Below are 20,685 nucleotides of genomic sequence, written 5' to 3' on the forward strand. Positions count from 1 at the left end.
CAGTGGCAAAAATATGAAAATAAATAGCATAAAGCTATTCATTGTAACACTATTTCTAATATTAAAAAACTGAAAGCAATCCAAATAACTATAAGGAGGGGACCAGTGGAATAAACTAGTGCATTCATATAATGCAATTCTGTGCAGCTGGGCATGAGGGTTACTGGGATATACTTTTAAGTGAAGAAAACAAGGTAAAGTGAAGTCTGCATAGTGTGCTATGGTTTATCTAAATGAGGGAATATAAATACAGTTCTGAAATATAAGGAAGGATAAATCATAATTTTTTAATGCCTATGGGGGAAGACTAGAACAGGATGGAAAGAGAGGTAAGACTTTATAGATTTGACTTTGGAACTTTGTAAATGTATTGCATGGTTATGAAACAAAGTTAAAATTTAAAAGGTAATTCCTTTAAAAAAAAAAGAAGAGGAAAGAACCTGTATATCAGGTTGGTGGTAGAGCCCCAAGGGGGAAACTATTTTGAATAACTTCAAAACTTGATAAATTGACTGTTCAATTCTAATGGGGTAGACTTTGTGTCAGATATCTCTTGCCACAATCTTATTTAACACACCACCCCAAATTTCAGTACGTTCAATAGCAAGCAAACTGCCTACAAGGCTATAGGTTTGCTGGGTAGGTCTGCTGATCTTGACTGGATGTGCTTAACCATCTGGCTAGTCATGGGTCAGCTGTCTGATGGTCTAGTCCAGTAATGGATTTAGCCAGACTCACTGGTGTCTGGTTGTCTGTTGGTTGGCATGTCAGCTGGTCTAGGATGACCTCAACTGGGACGAGGGACAGGGGGTACTATGTGTGTCATCCTCCAGCAGGCTAGCCCAGGTTTGTTCTCATGGTTACAGTGGAGAGTCAAGAGCAAGCCCCAGTGTGCCAGTGCTTTTCAGGCCTCTGCTTGTATCATGTTTGCTAATATTTCAATGGCCCAGTCAGAGGGTTTGGCAAATGAAAGACCTGGAGAATTGGGGCAATCAACCTGTCATATACTTTAAAGAAAGAGCGAGCTACAGAATAATCTTTATATTGTTTTCAGCTATTTTTTTTTACGAGTGGTAGTGGTGTTACTGATATGCTGAGACTGTTATATGTGTATTATATGATTAACCAAATGAGTAATTATGATGGTGTGGTTGACAGCAGCTAGGATTTTTTACATGAAACATCTTGTACCAGGAAAAAAGGAAGCTATCAAAAACTACTAGAGTTATTTTAGAAGAGGCCATGAAAACATTTGAGTAGCAATAAGAATAATATTACAATTTATTTTAAAATTTATTCATAATAATACCCCCAAAATGCTTGAATTCTTTAGTTCATGCCAGAAGAAATTTATTGTTCACCTATGGAGGATTCATCATTTTGAAAACTGGAATATATGAACTGGTTCTTGGGGTAACCAAATAGTGAGGCGTTTCTCTTTATTGAAGAATCCCTCTAATAAACAAAGAAGAAATAATAGGATTAGAATATCACCATTTTGCAACCTCTAATGAATTATTAGATCTAGGCATTGATCAACAGTGGTGCCGATGACATAAGAGCCAACAAGTCATTTTCTATCTTCTAATGAAAACAGATAGGCATTACCTATGAAGTAGGCTCCCCCCCAAATTTAACCTGGATCTGATCAAGACTAGTTCAACCAATTCCCAGGAGATGCAAGGAAGAGAGGAATGTGTTAAGCTGGTGCCACTCTAAGTACTGAAATGCAGCAAGGTAAGAAGATTGCACCAGAATGGAAATAGATTCCATTCCATTTAGCTACTGCTGTTTAATCATTTGCAGCTTCCTTCTCCATGAAAATCTGGCTCTGAAAACAAGGGAAGCTAAACTAAGCAGTGTGCCGAGTGAGACAGTTATTTCATCTTTTTCTGAACCATTGGGCCTGTGACCGCCTTTGAGGAGCACCATGTTAACAGCACAAGGAGGATGTAGTCATCTGAAGCCAGACTGGGGGTGTCCTGTAGGACAGGTGACCCGTTTCTGCAATAAATGAATTGGAAAAAAAAAAAAGATAACAGGGAAACATATATATTAGAATCAACAATTGCAATGTAGGGCTTTATTTGGATTTTGAGTCAGACTTTCCAGAAAAAAAAAGTTATGAGACTGTGTAGATTTTGGATGATGTAAGGAATTAATACTAATTTTTTAAAGTGTAATAATGGTATTACGGGTTTTTTTTTTAAGAATCCTTATAGAAATACATACTGAACTATTTCAAGATGAAATGATAAGATGTGAGAGATCTCTTTCAAAGTAATCTGGGGTCTGAGGAATGGGCAGAAAAGCAAATGAAGCAAGATTGGCTATGAGTTAATTGTTAAAGCAGAGTGATGGGAACATAGGAATTTATCATACTATTCTCTCTACTTCCTCCTGTTTTTAAATGTTTTCATAGTAAACAATTTTAAAAGAGAGGAGGGAAAAAAAAGTAGAGCAAATAACATAATGACCCTGTCTCTACCCCATTACCCAGCTTTGGAAGTTACTAATATTTGACAAAAAATATAAAAAGTTTTCAAATAGAGTAATAATCTTAATAATTATGAATCTTTTCTTGGTCTCTGTAGTAGCTAAGTTTTAAATGGTGATAGAAATTTGAAGGAAGTGAATTTATGACAAGGAAACAAATTAAGGTTGTGGGCTCCCCTGAAGAAGTAAATCTCAAATGTCCACTTTAGGAAGTTCTTCAAAAACTAGCTTCAGCCTCATCTTCCACCCTCCTCTCTAGCCACTCGCTGGCCCTGTAGCCACCTGGGGCTGCTTGCCATTCCATGAACCTATAACTCAGGCTTTTGTGCTGTGCTTTCCTCTGCCTGTGGCCCCCCTGTCCACCCGGTAAACTCTTTCTTCAGAGCCCACCTGAATTACTCTTCCTTTGTGGTTTTTCCTAACTCTCCAGACAAAGTTAACCAACCACTTTCTAATAATTTATTTACTTGGTCATATATCAGCTTGGATAGGAATCCTTTCTTTTATTTTTTTAAGTATATTTTATGATTATGTTGTTACAGTAGTCCCAATTTATTTTCCCTTTGCTCCCCTCCGCCCAGTACCCTCTTGCCTTCCAGCAATCTCACCCCCCTTAGTTCATGTCCATGGGTCATGCATATAAGTTTTCTGGCCTCACCATTTACTATATTATTCTTAACTACCCCCTGTCTGTTTTGTACCTGCCAATTATGCTTCTTACTCCTGCACCATTTCCCCATTTCTCCCCCTTCCCCCTCCCAGATGATAACCCTCCAAATGATCCCCATATCTATGATTCTGTTCTTATTCTGGTTGTTCGCTTAGTTGGATTTTTTTTTTTTTTAATTTAGATTCAGTTGTTGATAGTTGTGAGTTTGTTGTCATTTTAGTGTTCATAGTTTTGATCTTCTTTTTCTTATATAAGTCCCTTTAACATTTCATATAATGAAGGCTTGGTGCTGATGAACTCCTTTAGCTTTCCCTTGTCTGGGAAGCACTTTATCTGCCCTTCCATTCTAAATATAGCTTTGCTGGATAGAGTAATCTTGGTTGTAGATCCTTGCTTTTCATCACATTGAATATTTCTTACCAGTCCTTGCCTACAAAGTTTCTTTTGAGAAATCAGCTGACAGTCTTATGGGAACTCCTTTGTAGGTAACTCTCTGCTTTTCTTTTGCTGCTTTTAAGATTCTCTCTTTTTCTTGAACCTTTGGCATTTTAATGATGATGTGTCTTGGTGTGGTCCTCTTTGGGTCTAGCTTGTTTGGGACTCTCTGTGCTTCCTGGACTTGAATGTCTATTTTCTTCACAAAATTTGGGAACTTTTCCTTCATTATTTTTTCACATAAGCTTTCAATTTCATACTCTTCCTCTTCTTCTTCTGGTACCCCTATGATTCGGATGTTGGCATGTTTAAAGTTGTTCCAGAGGTTCCCAAGCCTCTCCTCATTTTTTTCAATTCTTGTTTCCTCATTCTGTACTGGTTGACTGTTTTTTTCTTCCTTACATTCCAAATCATTGCTCTGAACCCCAGTTTCCTGTCCTTCACCATTGATTTTGTGTGGGTTTTTTTGTTGTTGTTTCATTTAGCATAACCTTCACTTCTTCCCTTATGCGTTTGCCGTACTTAAGCATATCTGTCCAGCCTGTGAGCATCTTTATCACCAGTGTTTGGAATTCTTCATCTGTTAGGTTGGCTATCTCCTCATCGCTTAGTTCTCCCACTGGAACCTTGATTTATTCCCTCTTTTGGGCCATACTTCTCTGTCTCCTCATCTTGACAGGCTCCTTTGTTTGTTTGCCTCTGTGTCTTAGGTAGAGCTGTCACACCTGTTACGTTCTAAGAGGTGTAGCCTTAGGTATTCATCAGCATAGGGTGACGCATTTCACCAAGGTCACACCTGAGCTCAGCGAGAGCACTGTGATTGGTCAACTGCACCTGTGATTGCATGTAAAGCACATGTTTGCTATTGCTGATTGGTCAGTCAACTTTCTACGTGTCTGATTTTGTGAATTTTGAAATTCCTTTAGTCTTTTCTAGGTTTACAGTGTTTTTTCTCTTTTAGGAAAATTTGTCTAAACTAATAGAACTTCTTTATTGTTACAGATATGAAGACAAATATGCCTATAATCACATCAAAGAAGTAAGTCATGGTGAACTTCGATCTTGGTCAAAATTATGGTTTAAATCAGGTCTATTTTTATTTTTTTTATTTTTATTCATTGATTTAAAAATATATATTTTATTTATTTTTAGTGAGAGAGGGAAAGGGAGGGAGAAAAAGAGGGAGAGAGAGAAACATCCATGTGTGGTTGCCTCTCACACAACCCCAACTAGGGACCTAGCCTGCAACCCAGACATGTGCCCCGACTGGGAATCGAACCAGTGACCCCCTGGTTCATAGGCCGATGCTCAGTCCACTGAGCCACACCAGCCAGGGCTATTCATTGATTTTAGAGAGAGAAAAAGAGGGTAGAGAGAAAGGGAGAGAGAGAGAGACATCGATTTGTCATTGGTAGATTGTTATATATACCCTGACCGGGGATTGAACCTATAACCTTGGCTTATTGGGACAATGCTCTAACCAACTGAGCACCCAGCCAGGACAAATCAGGTCTGTTTTTAGATAACCTTTTCTGATGTCGTAGCCCCTGCCTTTTTTTTTTTTTTTTTCTTTTTAGTGGGTGTGTCCTTGAAAATTGTTTAGATTTAATGTGACTCAAGTCATATTTGAACTATACTAACCTTATTTTTTTTAATAATCCTAAACCAAATTCTTTGCAAGTTGAATTCCTTCCAAAATATGAACAACTACCCTGTCATGTATATCTCTTTGAGTGCTAAGATGCTTAGACTTAGATTTAGAACCGGCCTCCTGTGCTGTGGGGGCATACATGACCCAGACCTCTTTCCTTACTCTACACTTACAGGGTTAGAGAAAGAAGCTTTCACAGAGGCTCTTCCTGACCCACTCAGGTAGTGTGACTCCTTCCTTCAGTCGTGTTTATGCTGTTCCCGTTTCCTGGAACATTTCTCCCTAACCCCACAAACATGTACACTGCCTGGCTATTTCTGCACACTCCGCATATAGCTCACTGTCACCTTCAGAGTTTCTCTCTTCACAACCACCCTTCCCTGTGCTGAGGTGGGAGTCGTTCCTCCAGCTCCCAAGGAGTCTGCTCTGGCGCCCCTCACTGTCCTCTTTGTTGTACACCTGGATTTAGAACATCAGTTCTTGGAAAGCAGGGGTCGTGCCTGGCTCCCCTTGGCAGCCCCAGCATTTAGTGGTTCCTTGGTAGGCTCGTGTTGACTGATGGTCACCTACCTAAATCCTTGTCATCCCTGAGGTGCAGCTTGAGTTGCACTCTTCCAGGAAGCCTTTTATTTTATTTTCTTATTTCATTTAAAAATTTTTTTAAATTCTCACCTGAGGATATTTTATTATTGATTTTTTTAGAGGGAGAGAAAGGGAAAGAGAGAGAGGAATATCACTCTGAGAGAGAAACATTGATTGGTTTCCTCCCACATGCCCCTCACCCGGGGATGGAATCTGCAGCCTAGGTTTGTGCCCTGACTAGACTCTAACCCACAACCTTTTTGGTGTACGGATGACAGTCCAGCCAGCTCAGCTACCTGACCAGGGCTCTTCCAGGAAGCCTTTTAAAGCCACTCAAGCCCACAATTCTTTCCCATCTTGCTTCAGCAACTACTGGCAGAATCTGACCGCTCCTTTTTGTTTACATGCCCAATAACTCCACAACCAAAGGAGTGTCCAGGAGGCAGTGACACCAGGGAGGTCTCAATGGCGACTTTGGCTAAAACCGCAGGCTGGGCATAGGGGTCTGGTTCTGCTGAGAACCTGGCTGAACCCCCATCCTAGGAGGGCCGCAGTATAGGCAGGTTGCTGCAGCCAACACCAAAACAGAAATAGATCAGAAGCCTGCCCCTCAGAACTGTATCCCGATCAGGCTGGCAGTAAAGAGGATATGACATTAAGCCAGCTTGGTTCTGGATTGGGGAGATTGTCACCTGCCTGAAGGTTATTCCTTTCTAAGCTCTACATGGTAATATTCCAAGAATTTTATTGATCCTGAATTAGTTTCCTAGGGCTGCTGTAGTGAAGTACTACAAACTTGGTTGGCTTAGAGGAACATAAATTTATTCTCACAGTTCTGAAGGCCAGAAATCCCAAATCACAGTATAGTAGGGCTACACTCCCTCAGAAGGCTCAAGGGGAGGATCCTTCCATGCCTCATCTTAGCTTCTGGTGGTAGCCAACATCGCCATCATCATCGTTATAGCCAATGGGTAGTGATTGCTTCAACAGTGCCATTTACTGGTGTGTATACCTGTTATCATCTCAGTACATCTTTTTGAGAAACATTTCAGGTAGGTGTAGTCATTTCCATCCCATATATGGGAATCCATGATTACCTTGCTCAAGATTTCATGAGCTTGAACCAGGAAGTCTTAACTCCAGAGCCTGAGGGGAGTTGACATGTAATGAGAATAATAACATAGTTTTACATGCTGGCATTTCTTGAGTATGTTCCTTGTACTAGGTACCATGCTAATAACAGATTTCTGGACTGTCTTCTTAAATCCTTCCATCACCCCTATGAGGTAGATCCTGTTATTATCTGTCTTTGATAGGTGAGAAAACAGAAGCAGAGGAGGTTAAGTAACTTGCTCAAGGCCAGTACTTGGACCTAAACAGACTGACTCAAAACCATTTTGCACCCTGATTGGGTGGCTCAGTTGATTGGCGCATTGTCCAGTACACCAAGTGGTTGCGATCAGGGCTCATACCTGGGTTGCAGGTTCAATCCCCAGTCAGGGCATGGATGGGAGCCAACCAATCAATGTTTCTCTCTCACATCTGTGTGTCTCTCTCTCTCTGTCTCTGTCTCTGTCTCTCTCTCTCTCTCTCGCCCCCCCCCTCTACCCCACCCCCACCCCCACCCTTTTTCTCTAAAATCAATGAACCTATCCTTAGGTGAGGATTTTTTTTAAAAAAACATTTTGCTATGAACTTCCAATGATAAATGGGCATTAATCAATAAAATGGTGGAAAGGGCATTCTGTGGAAATGGAAGAGGTGTGCTCAAGGTATAGAAACATGAGTAGCTGAGGCATGTTCAAGTGGTACCATTCTGTGTTCTTGCTGCTTTTCATCAGTCTCATTACTGTTTCTAATCAGAACTGCTGCCACCCTTTCCTTCTGCCACTCTCGCCCTTAGGTTTTCTGACTTCCACTTTTTTCTTCCTGAAGTTTCTCCAGCAGTGTCTGGGGTTAACCACAGTAGGCTTCAGCTTTTGAAAGCATTCTCAGCCAGTTAAGAGGATTCCTGTTCTGTGACCCGTGTGCCATATGTCTTAGTCATTTGTACATCTGGCTGTTTTCATCACCAGCCTTACTCAGAGGCTTTCTTCTACACTTTGGCAGCCACTGTTGCATTTGCACTTTCATAAACAAACATCTGAAGTCATTATGAGGCAGAAATGCAGGCATGATTCTGGTGTTTGGCAGAAAAACAAAGAGACTAGAGGTGCTAAAAGGCTTAACAGAATCACAGAAGAGCCTACTCCAGAACCTAGATGTGGCGCAGGTTTGTCACCACATGGCTGCCCTTGTTCACAAAGAGCAGTTAATTAAGGTGTGCATTTTTAATGTAATATATATGGAGTCAAAATGTTTGTATTTTTCAAGTCTGCCTAAAAACCCCACAATCCTATAGTAACAAATATTTATTGAGCACTTAATATGTCCTGAGCACTTTACATGCCTTCTCTCTTTTAATCCTTGCAACTACCCCATGAGGAAGGTACAGTTATCCCTGGTTCACAGAGAAAGAACTGAATCTTAGAGAAAAGAGTGCATCGCTAGTGCGAGAACGTGGTGGAGTGAGGGTTTGAACTCACATCTGCCTTGACCGCTGTTTTGCAAAGTGCAGAACAGTGACCTGTGTGTGCTCTCTCTCAATTCCAGATCTTCTGCTTAAAGGTGGTACTGCCGAACCTTTAGTTCGGTGGTTCTTTCATAAATTTAAGAGTCAAAGAATTTGAAAAAAATTGTGGATCCCTTCCCCAGAAAAATACACGTTGACAGGAAAATTTGTGTACAAATAAAGAAGATTCACAGACCCATAAAGCCATAGACCCAATGCTTTAGGTGATATGAAGAGCAAAGATTCTTTTTAGATCTCTCAGCTGAAAGCTCTTTTAAAAATGCATGCAACAGCGGCTTTTCATACAGGTGAAATGACATCTTGCTGTTGTATGGGCAGCTACCTCTTTTGCCCTGATTATAAAAAGTAGTACTATTTCCTCATCTCATGAGTAGAGAAACTAAAGCACAGAGGAGTTAAGTAATTGGTTTTGTCACACAAGTATCAGTGACAGAGTCAAGTCTAAACACAAAATCTGTGTGTCACTGCATCATCCTGCTGCTTTGGTGTTAAGAGTAGCCTTGCCAGGTTTTAATTTTTAAATCTAAGATACTGTTTCTAATATATAGGAATGCTTGTTCATCCTCGTGTAGGATAAACAGGATGTTGACAGCTTGGAGATTCTTCTGATGAATCAGGATTAAGCAGCCACAGATTCTTTTTTATATACAGCAGAAGCCAACCTCCTTGTTTCACTGTGCGAGATGTAGCAGTTTATAAGCTATGACATATCCAGTCTTCCATACACAGACAGAATACTCAAGGTGAAGTGTAAAATTACGCCTGTCTTTTTACAAGCCAGTTGTCTTCTTTGGTGCTTTTCACAGTAACTGACAGAGGTAGAGGCAAAAGTGTGCGTTTCACAGTATCTTCAGCGTATCGCTGATCAGATTTCCCACACGTGGCGGTGGTCCCATGCTATGAACACATCCCAGCAGCATTGTTAGGTGCTGATACTTCTTCACCAGGGCAGAACTCTGTTGTCTTACTGTAACTGGGAAGTGTTCAGAGCTTACGTTAAAGTTTAAGAAACTAAGCATGTGTTTTCACACTAAAATATAGTTTTAAAATTATTATGGAAGAAGGGGCCATTTCTGTTAGGATGTCTGGCTGTATGTACATAACTATAATTTTTTTTTTCATGTGCAATGGAGACATTAGGACATACTGTGAAAAATATTTACTGGAATTTTTATTTTTACTTTCTAATACTAAACAAAGGCTCTTTATATTATGGAAAGGATATGTATCTGAAAATGTGGTACCTAAATTTAAAAAATACAGAACAAATTCTGACAAAGGATGGCCATTTTCTTTTTATATTTACCAAAATCATTTGGTCTACCAGTTTTAAATTACATAAATTTTCATACTTCGTTAAACTGAGATTAATTTTTTTTCAAATTCAGCATGTTAAATGAAGCTCTATAATAAAAACAAAGTCATACATGCTCATTGCAGAACAGTTAGAAAATGCAGAAAAGGATAAAGAAAACATTTACCTATAGCCTGCCATTGAGAAAAAACACTGTAAACATTTTGGTATGCTACCTTCCCGTCTTTTTTACATTCTCTATTGTCTTTTAAATACTGAAATTCAAATGTTGTTACTAACAGTATTTCTTTTTTTCAGGTATCAGCGTAGTGTAGAATGGGCCACAAAGCTCATGCGAAGACAGGCTCGGGATGAGAGTACAGTGCATAGAATCCTTGAAGATTACACAAAACCACTTGAGCATCCTTGCATAAAGGGGAATGAAGACATTCCATTGCATGATGAGCTGAATTCTGAAATAGTTTCCAAAATGGAAGCCACTGTGGATAAAGAGAAACTTTCTGTGATGAACAGAGACTTGGGAAGGTCAGATGATATTGAGGATCCCAGCAAGAATTCAGACTGCCTGCAGGAAGGCTCTGGGCAGGACCCACAAACTGTAAACGGATTGGATGAACATGTGTTAGAGGTCACTGCACCTCTGCCCCAAGTCCATTGTGTCAAATACGATATTCTCCTTCCCCGTGGTGGCACTCAGGACAGCAGCCAACAGACAGGTCTCATCTGTGCCAGAGAGAGAGGGCCTGGTGATGAGTATGTGCTGGTGGAGGAAGTCGTGTGTGATGATGTGAGTGAGAGGGAAGATGCCCCAAATGAGGAAGTAAGTAGAAGGAAATAAATCAGTTCTTCCAAAACCATCTGTTTCTGGCTCATAGGAGATGTTGGCTAATTGGATGTCCCTTACTTGGAACTGGTAGCAGGCCCATATTAAGCACCCAGTTTATGGAGTCACAACACCACACTGCAGACACTCCAAGGGAACCAGCAAGCACTGGTTCCTGCCCTGGTTGCTCAGTAGCTGAGAGGGCTGTTTCAACTAAAGCCTTAAGGTTTGTGAATAACTTAACATTTTAAAAATATATAAATTAAAGCAGGTCTAATAACTTCCCTTGTTTGGGGGAAAAAGAGATTCAGTGGTGATTGCACAGTCTATAGGATAGCCGCAAGGGAGGGTCTCAAGTGTGGAAGTCAGCCATCACGAGAGAAGCACTGGAAGCAGATTCACAGCCACTTGATTAAGGGACGTGCTGTCAGAGTTGCCCCAGAATTATCTGTAATGGCTAAAAAATGAGAAACAGCCTAATGGCTAAGTAGCAGTATCTGAAACACCCACTTGAAGAAATATTATCTAGCCTTTCAAATGAGGTGTATGATGTCTCAATAAGAACCTAAGCACATGCTTGTGAGGTACAGTGAAAAAAAAGCAACACATAAAATCAATAAAATGATCACTATGGGAAAAATTCATGGGGCAAAAAGAAAGGAAATAAAATGTTAATAGTAGAAAAACAAATTTTCTTCCACGTAAGTAACAAAAGAAATTACTTTTTAACAATATGAATCCAACAAATGGCAATCTGGGAAATTAATAAGAAAATCACTCATTTTAAAATGCAGTCTCTGTATATAACATCTAGTACTTTAATTTGTTATGTATGTATTTTACTTTTTTCTCTTCAGTTGGTACAAAAAAAGAGATTAATATGCAGAAGAAATCCATACAGGATATTTGAGTACTTGCAACTCAGCCTAGAAGAGGTATGTTTCCAGCCTGTTCTCTTTTCGGCCATTGGTCTCCGGGACTGGGGAACACTGTATAGATGGGTCTACCTCAAAGTACAATTCTGTATGTAATTCAGTAATGGAGGAATCAATAATTGAATATCACAATTAGGTATTGAGGTCACCCTAGGCAGCTTCCAGAATAGGCCTGCCTAAATTTCTCTCCTTTGCCTTCGTTTTATCAGTTCTAAGTAAGATGTGCATTTGGGGGCCCCTTCTCTATATCATTCCAGAAAGGTCTTAAGGGGTTTGTCTAAGCATTTCTTTTCACATCAAAATTTCAGATGGGCCAAATACTATGTCACTAATTTTCTTTTTCTTTTCTTTTTAAGTATATTTTATGATTATGCTGTTACAATTGTCCCAATTGTTTTTTCCCTTTGTTCCCCTCAGCCCCCTTCCCTCCAGTAATCCCACCACCCTTAGTTTATGTCTATGGGTCATGTATGTAAGTTCTTTGGCTTCATCCTTTCCTTTACTATTCTTAACATCCCCCTGTCTGTTTTGTACCTACCAATTATGATTCTCAATCCCTGTACCATTTCCCCATTTCTCCCCCTTTCCCCTCCCAGCTGATAGCCCTCCGAATGATCCCCACACCTATGATTCTGTTTCTATTCTGGTTGTTTGCTTAGTTTTTGTTTTTATTTTTTAGATTCAATTGTTGATAGGTGTGAGTTAGTTGTCGTTTTTATGTTCATAGTTTTGATCTTTTTCTTAAATAAGTCCCTTTAACGTGTCATACAATGATAGCTTGGTGATGATGAAGTCCTTTATTTTTCCCTTGTCTGGGAACCAATTTATCTCCCTTCCATTCTAAATGATAGATTTGCTCGATAGAGTAATCTAGGTTGTAGGTCTTTGCTTTTCATCACTTTGAATACTTCATGCCAGTACCCTTTTGCCTGCAAAGTTTCTTTTGAGATATCAACTGACAGTCTTACAGGAACTCCTTTGTAGGTAAGTCTCTGGTTTTCTCTTCCTGCTTTTAAGATTCTCTCTTTATCTTCAACCTTTGGCATTTTAATTATGATGTGTCTTGGTGTGGTCCTCTTTGAGTCCAACTTGTTTGGGACTCTGTGCTTCCTGGACTTGTATGTCTATTTTATTCACCAAATTAGGGAAGTTTTTTTTCGTTATTTTTTAAATAAGTTTTCAATTTCTTGCTCATCCTCTTCTCCTTCTGGCACTCCTATGATTCGAATATTGGTGCATTTAAAGTTTCTCAGAGGTTCCTAAGCCTCTCCTGATTTTTTTCAGTTCTCGTTTCCTCATTCTCTACTGGTTGACTATTTATTTCTTCCTTCTGTTTCAAATTGTTGATTTGAACCCCGGCTTCCTTCCCTTCACCATTGGTTTTGTGTGGACTTTTCTTTTTTTCACTTAGCATAGTCTTCACTTCTTCCCTTATGCCTTTGCCGTACTTAATCATGTCTGTCAAGTCTGTGAGCATCTTTTATCACCAGTGTTTTCAACTCTGCGTCTGTTAGGTTGACTACCTCCTCATTGCTTAGTTCTCCCACTGGAACCTTGATCTGTTCACTCTTTTGGGCCATACTTCTCTACTTCCTCAACTTGACAGGCCCCTGTGTTTGCCTCTGTGTCTTAGGTAGAGCTGTTGCACCTGTTATATTGTAAGGGGCGGGGCCTTTGGTATTTAGTAGTGTGAGGAGACCTGTCACCACGTTGTGGTACTATAAGTGGGGGAGGGGTCAGAGAGGGAACAGTGCCACTTGCTCAGCACACGCTCCATTTCCAGGCACTTCACCAACTTCCCATATGGGACTGGTGCCCCTCTAGCTGTTACCCAGAGTGGGTGGGTCTGCAGATGTTCTAGGACCATGGGGGCCCTCTAAACAAATGGCCTCTGCTGAGAGACCAGCAGTTTCTTCCTCTGCCCCAACCCCCACTGGTTTTCAAAGTCAGAAGCAATGGGGCTCTATTTTCCTCGGCGCTGGAACTGTGAGCTGCATGGTCTGGTCTGGGGCTGGGATTGCTCCCCAGGGGTCCCTCCCAACTTTTATAATGTGTGACTGCTCTTTCCACTGGCCAGCCACAGCCACTGCTTTGCTACTGTGCTGCCACCACTGCCACACAGTGTCCTCTCTGCCCCAGCTCTGCCCCTCCTACCTGTCTGGATGAGTATTATTTCTTTATATCTTTGTTGGACTTCCAAGCAGTTCGATTTTCTGGTAGTTCTTGTCATTTTTAGTTTTGAGGTAGATGTAATCCTTCTTATGGCTGTGGAAAGAAGTGAAGCATGTCTACCTACACGTTCATCTTGGCCGGAAGTTCCTGTGTTACTAATTTTCACCAGGTTAAAAAAAAAGTGTATTGAGATAGAGTTTATATACCTTACCATTCACCTATTTAAAGTGTACAGTTCAGTGCTTTTTAGTGTATTTGTCGAGTTTCACTGACAGTAGACTGCTTAGTCTACTGATGAGTGCTTCAAGACATGTAATGACTGCTAATTACTAAAGGTACTCTAGATATTTCCTTCTGTAGAATTACTAATATGTGTTCTATTTAAGACAATAGCTGCTTTCTCAAAAGTTGGCTAAAAAAGTGACGTGCTAACAACCACATCATGTTTTCCCTTTGATTTGGAGTTCCACTCACCTGTGTTCATGTAACATTCACTCCTTCCTTTTTTTTAGCTTGCATCTATACTGTACACAGAAATGTCCTTTCTGCCCTTGAAGATAGCACCCCTTCCTCAGTCTCATGCCCATGGGTGTGCCTCCTCTCCAGGAGTGCTCCTGCCTGTCTTAGTAACTTGCTTGTGCAGTGTCTAGCACAGTTCTTGGTGTACACATAGGTGTCAAGGAGTCCTTGTTAAATGTATCCACACGGGTAATTTCATGATGTGTTAGCAGAGAAGTAATTGTGTCTCCATAGCCACTTGATCTAATGGTCCGCGCTTCTTTCCTCACAGTGAAGCCAGTGGTACAAAGAATAGACTTTCAGAGCAGGAAAGGATGTTTGGAATTATTTACTTCATCTCCTCATTTTACAAATGAGACCACTTAGTCTACTGTTGAGTATTACGGTAGCCTCTAGCTGCGTGTGGCTATTTAATCTAAACTAATTAAAACTGAACAGAATTCAGAATTCTGTTTCTCAGTGTGCCAACTACATTAAAAACACTCAACAGCCACATGTGGCTAGTGGCCATTGTAGTGAACAACACATATGTAGAACATTCCCATCATCACAGAAAGTTCTGTTGGACAGCACCGTGGATGCTTGTTCTCTAGGTGCTTGACCTCTCTCAGACTCAGCTTTCTTCGCTGTAGACTGAGGGTTATATAACTCCTTGTTCATAAGATGTTCTAGAAAGTAAATAAAGCATGTGATGGTTTTGGCACAGTGCCTGCTATATAGTAAATGCTCAGCAAGTGTTAGTGCCTGCTAGTCTTGTCGTTATCATTATTAGGTTATTTTTAAAAGCTATTTAGTAGCTAATTGGAACTCTTTCTTTCACAACAGTATTTTTAAATTTAAGTATAGTTGGTATATAACATATCAATAGAAAATGTTTTTCGTTTTTGTTTTGTAGAGAGTAAAGTTTTAATTCACTCTGCAAGAAAGGAGAGGGGCATGTTGTGGAGATATTTTTATAAAAATTTTAACAATATGAATCCAACAAATGTGAATCTGGGAAATTTGTAAGAAAATTATTCATTTTAAAATGTAGTCTCCTCTGTATAACATTTAGTGCTTCCATTTGTTTAGCATGTATTTTCTTTCTTCCTCTTCAGTTTCAGGTGTATGCCGTCAGTATTTTGCAAAAGTATTCACTGTGTATTTACTGTGTGCCAGGCACTAGGCTAAGTACTAATAATAATACATAAGTAAATAGAACAGTGCTTAGGTCCTAAACATAGCCCAGAAATCATTACAATTCAGTGTGATAAACACATGTCCCAATGTTGCTCCTCTTGAATCCTTGTACACAATGCCTGACATCCGTTAGGTGCTTAATAATTACTTGTTAAATGGGTGTGTATGAGGTATGGAATTTGCACAGAGAGTGATAGATTCCAAAGGGACACACACTAGGTGGAAAAACTTTACAGAGTTGGTGATATCTGCAGATGTTAAAGGATAAATAGGGGATTGCCAGATGGACACATGGGACAGCATGGGCTCTCTCATGCAGCTCAGCCCTGGAAGTGATGGCAACGGATGGCTAAACTGTGCAGATGTGAGTCTGCCCTGGTCATGGTGGCCCTGGGGCATTGCAGGCGGTGATATAGGGCAGTGGCAGGGACCAGAGCTGGCATCAGTATGAACATGAGCTGGAAGGCTGAGTCCATGAAGACCCTCCCAGCCTCTCAGCTCTAGGAGGTGGCAGCAGCAGCACTGGAGAGAGTATCAGGTGTACATCCTGGGGTTTCAATCACTGTCTCAGGTGGGTGGCCAGCTGGTGCTTTTAATGACCAAAAAAAGCCTCCTCCCAAACACTCCCTGAAAAAAGACAAGAGTAATAGGAGACAGCAGATGAGGCTGCTCTGCATTCTTGGAAGCTGCTTGGCTCCTGAGAACTCTCCAGAGACATGTTACAGAAGTTTTCAAGGAACATGCAGTTAAACCTGGCTCTGCTTCTCAGTTTTGTTTGGCAGATTTTCTTTGAAAGAATCACCCGAGTTTGGCACAGCACTGTATAGTTTAATGTATTTCTGTAAATGTCCATCAGGAACACAAGCAGCCCTGCTACAGCAACTCAAAGCAGTCTTTTCAGGGGTTGAATAGACAGCCACAGCTGATTTAAAGACCTGCTTCTCAGAGATCTGTTACTGAGAGCTATTTTTCTGTTACAATAATTTGGGCCCTAAGTAGTTTTAGTGATATGACATTAAAATCATTGTTAAACTCATCCCTCTATCTTATTAGTACTATCAAAGCAAAAACTTATCAATGAAATCTCAAGGGACATAATTACCAGCCTCCACAGACCTCCCCAGTCTACTGATGATTTAATTCTAAATAAAGCCAACTTAGTTGAATTAAGTTCCTCTCCATCTGTAATAAGTGTCTAAGATAAGTTTGCATCAATTCGTAAAAGCAATTTTAGGTCAATAAAAATGAGGCATTGGTTTCTGAAGAACTTAAATTCTAACAGATACCAAGAAAGAATTTCTTGCTAAGCAAAAATTGTATTGAACTTTTCCAGACTATAATATTTAAATAGTTTTAGAAAGGGAGGGAAACTAAAACGAATTGAGCAGTTTGATGCTTTGCCGAACTTTTTAAATCTTTAGGAGATTTAATCTCATTAAATCTTTAAGAAGACATCATTCCCATTTTACAGATGAGGTAGGAGAGTTTAAGCGAGACTTCCAAGGCCCTGGCCATTAATGAAGATTCATCCCAGGCCTGTCATATGTCAAAGTTCATTCTTCCTATTACACCGTTCTGAACTGGTAAATGAGAAAATTAGAGGGAAAAAAGGACTTGGCTGTTTGAGGAACCAGCTTTGTCTTTTCCATTGCACCTTTTGGCCACCACTGGTGTCCATCTGAAGGGTAAAAACAGCAGTCTGTGTTAATAAGTGTGCCATGGGAAGGGAAAAGGTCATAATAAGATTGTAGGCCACCTGGGAGGCCGTCACCGGTAGCTGAAAGGAAAAATAGGACACAGTGTCCACGTTTCGGGAAAGGAGCGAGAAGAGCCCGGCCTCCTCCAGGTGCTCTGGCAGCTTAGGCCTAAGCCAAGGGCAGGACCCAGGGACCTATTTCTTTATTCTTGTAGCACAGGCATTGAACACCCACAGTGTGCTATACTCCTTTCTAGATGTTCCTACTCTCCCAGAGTTTGCATTCTATTTGTAAACACACATAAAAGAAGGATATTTTCAGACAAAAGTAAGTGCTCTTTTGAAGAAGACGGTCAGGATAGGGGTTACTTAAACCTTGTGGTTAGAGAAGACCTCTCTGAGAAGTGACCTTTGAGTCTGGGGCAGATTATGCCAGATGTGGTAATAGCAATTACGAAGGCAGAAATGCGCTTAGTGTGTTCAGGGGACAGAAACGAAGCCAGACAGCTAGAGAGACTGATGGTTTGACATGGAGGGGCTGCAGGTGGTAGGAAGCAAGAATGCAATAAAGCCCTTTGGAGGGTTATAGTCATGGGAGCCACATATTCACGTTTTAAGAAAATGGCTCTGGCTCCTGTGGAGAGTGAACTGTGAGGGACTAAGGGCGGGCAGAGAGGCCTTGGCAAAAGTCTGGACAGGAACTGGTAGCTGGACCATGGTGATTGGGATTTGCAGGTAACCACCTTCATCTTCAGAAAGCTCTAGATTTGGATCTGGGTAAAACTAAAGTAGTAGTTCTCAAATCACACTTTATTCTCTTAAAAATTATTGGGGATTTCAAGGAACACTGTTACATGGATTTTATCTGCTGACATTTATCAAGTTACCTCCTCGGTTAAGTTTATTCCTAGGTATTTTATTCTTTTGATGCAGTTAGAATTAGTATTGTTTTTAAAATTTCATTTTCTGATAGTTCATTATTAGTGTATAGAAACAACAGATTTCTTTATATTTATTTTATATCTTACAACTTTGCTGAATTTATTTATTAGTTTTAATAGCTTTTTGGTGGATTCCTTAGGGTTTTCTGTGTATATCATGCCATCTGCAAATAGTGACAGTTTTATCGCTCCTTCTCCAATTTTGGTGCCTTTTATTTCTTTTTCTTGCCTAATTGTTCTGGCTAGGACTTCCAATACTATGTTGAATGAAAGTGGTGAGAGTGGGCCAGTTTGTGACAGTTGTGTTTTCTTAGATTTTTTTTTTTTTAATCCTTGAAAATTGTATGAACCGTTTCTGTTAAAAATATGTGACTATTTTGATGATGATTTAAGGATATTAATTTGTATTTGTGGCAAAGACAGATCTGTAAAATAATTTCTTAAGAATGTGGAATAGTTTCTAATATGCATTTTCTGCTTGCTCTGCTTTTAGGCCTTCTTCCTGGTCTATGCTCTGGGATGTCTAAGTATTTACTGTGAGAAGGTAAGATGTTATATTTAGATACAATCCACTTTAAATTTTCCTGATGTTAAAAGCAGGTTGTAGTAATTTCAATTGCTTCAATACAAATGTGTCTACTTTCACTTAATAAAATAGGAATTGACTTTTTCTCTTAAGTTTCAGCTTTGGGTCCTGAATTGGAACTGTTCAGGGCAGAGCTAGCTTTGACTCTATTAGATTGAATTTTATTCCCAGAGGTTAGGAGAAGAGCAATAGCTTACATAATGAACAAGAAATCTATGTCATAACAGTACTGAAAATTAATAACAAAAATAAAAGCGCCCTGGCTGGTGTGACTCAGTGAATTGAGCACTGGCCTGCAAATGGAAAGGTTGCCGGTTTGATTCCCAGTCAGGGCACATTTCTGGGTTGCAGGCCAGGTCCCCAGCTGGGGACATGTAAGAGGCAATTAATCACACATGGATGTTTCTCTCCCTCTGTTTCTCCCTCTCTTCCCCTCTCTTTCCAAAAATAAATACATAAAATCTAAAAAATAAAATAAAAGCTGCCAGTGCTTAGCACTACTTCAGGCTGTTTATTAGGTGTTTTGTATACAATACTTCTAATCTTTACTTCTGGTAAGAAGAAATTAAATAACTCACCCAGGGTCCAAAGCCCATGATTTTGTAGAGTAGTCTGCTTCCCCTAGAAGAAAGGTCATCCCATAAGAAGTTAATACCATTGCTTGCCTTCTAGTAGAGGAAGTGTAGGACTGGGTGCATAGATTGGAAAGAGACTTTCCACTGTATACTTTTTGTACTTTTTGAATTTTGAACCATGTGAATATTATACATATTCAAAATAATTCAAATGAAATTAAAATTAAAAAGAGAACAATAAATAGACCAGAGAAAGCATATTTTATTCTGTTCTTGCAAGTATATAATTTTATCATTCATCAAGTTCTAATTATATAAATCTTTTTCACAAGTATTCTGTTGGTTTGGAAATGGGTGTCTGCCTGATGGGTGACTCATTGTTCCAGATGGTGGCCATTCTTAGCCCACCCTGTCTTCTCTCCTGGGCTTGAGCTGAAATTTGTCGGAACATTCCATTTGCTACATAGAATCCTCAACATCTGAAACATGGTGGGCTATCCGTATTGAAAGTTCAGCCTTCTCTACAAGACTTGATTCTCCTAGGAGGGGCTGGATGCTTCCTCGCAGTGAGATTTGAAGGCCACACACATGTGGCGCTTCCACCTTAGGAACAACTCCAAAAAAATAAAAGGGGAAAAAAAAAATCACAACTTTAACTCATATTTATGGTATTAAAATCTTCATCTGAGCAAATCTTTTTGAGTGACTGAACCCTAAACCAACTGAAGCACTAAAATGAGGCAAAAAAACTTTCCAAACTTACCTAGTTTTTGTTGTTTTTTTCATATTGATACATCAGAATGTTCTCTGAACCAAAGCATTCTGTCTTCTTCAAGTCCTCCATTGGAAACAAAGTTTTCTTGTAAGCAATTGGATTTATTAATTTATGCCATCAGCTAAAGTCTCTAATTTCAAAAACTAAATGAAGCATTTTTAAAAAGCTTTTTACAAAATTAGGTGTGGCTTTTCTGACATGCAGTAGCTACTCTCGAGAGTCTTTTGGAACATGCTGCCCTCGTGGACTTGTTACATTGGAGCATCCCAGCCTGCACTCATTCCTCTGCCTGGAATGTTCTTCCCCAGCCACCATCACCACCTCCTCCTGGACCCTCCACCACTCCCTTTCACTTGGCTACTTCCACCTCATCTCAAATGTCATTCAGGGCAGCCTCAGACAGGAGCCACCTGTATAATCTAAAATTTTCTGGTAGCCACATTAAAAAGGTTTTTTAAAAAAGTTAGGCAGTGCCCTGACCAGTGTGGCTCAGTTGGTTGGGCATCATCCCGCAAAGTGCAAGGTCACTGTTTCAATTCCTGGTCAGGGCACATGCCTGGGTTGCGGGTTCAGTCCACACACAGGGTGCGTACAAGAGGCAACCGATTGATGTTTCTCTTTCTCTTTCTCCCTCTCTTCCCCTCTCTATAAAAATAAATAAAATCATAGAAAAAAGTTCAAGTGAAATTAATGTATGATTAGT

At 40.0% G+C, this 20,685-nt stretch overlaps 1 protein-coding gene and 1 long non-coding RNA gene across 2 annotated transcripts in view; one reads left to right on the forward strand and one right to left on the reverse strand.

The window, feature by feature from the left end:
- TSEN2 (tRNA splicing endonuclease subunit 2) overlaps positions 1-20,685 on the forward strand; it is a 39,426-nt gene that overhangs the window by 4,647 nt on the left and 14,094 nt on the right. The window contains exons 4-7 of the mRNA XM_090284192.1: positions 4,604-4,640; positions 10,079-10,601; positions 11,462-11,539; positions 18,540-18,590. Of these exons, the coding sequence (XP_090140318.1) occupies positions 4,604-4,640; positions 10,079-10,601; positions 11,462-11,539; positions 18,540-18,590 (689 nt within the window). The remainder of the gene's footprint in view (positions 1-4,603; positions 4,641-10,078; positions 10,602-11,461; positions 11,540-18,539; positions 18,591-20,685) is intronic.
- Positions 1,316-20,037, reverse strand: LOC150004961 (uncharacterized). Its single transcript, XR_016512412.1, has 3 exons — positions 19,971-20,037; positions 19,211-19,253; positions 1,316-1,455 (listed from the first exon to the last, which is right to left on the reverse strand). It is a non-coding gene; the product is annotated as an uncharacterized LOC150004961 (long non-coding RNA).

Source organism: Furipterus horrens, unplaced genomic scaffold, assembly GCF_987537825.1.
Source record: "Furipterus horrens unplaced genomic scaffold, mFurHor1.1.pri manual_scaffold_7, whole genome shotgun sequence".
NCBI lineage: Eukaryota > Metazoa > Chordata > Mammalia > Chiroptera > Furipteridae > Furipterus > Furipterus horrens.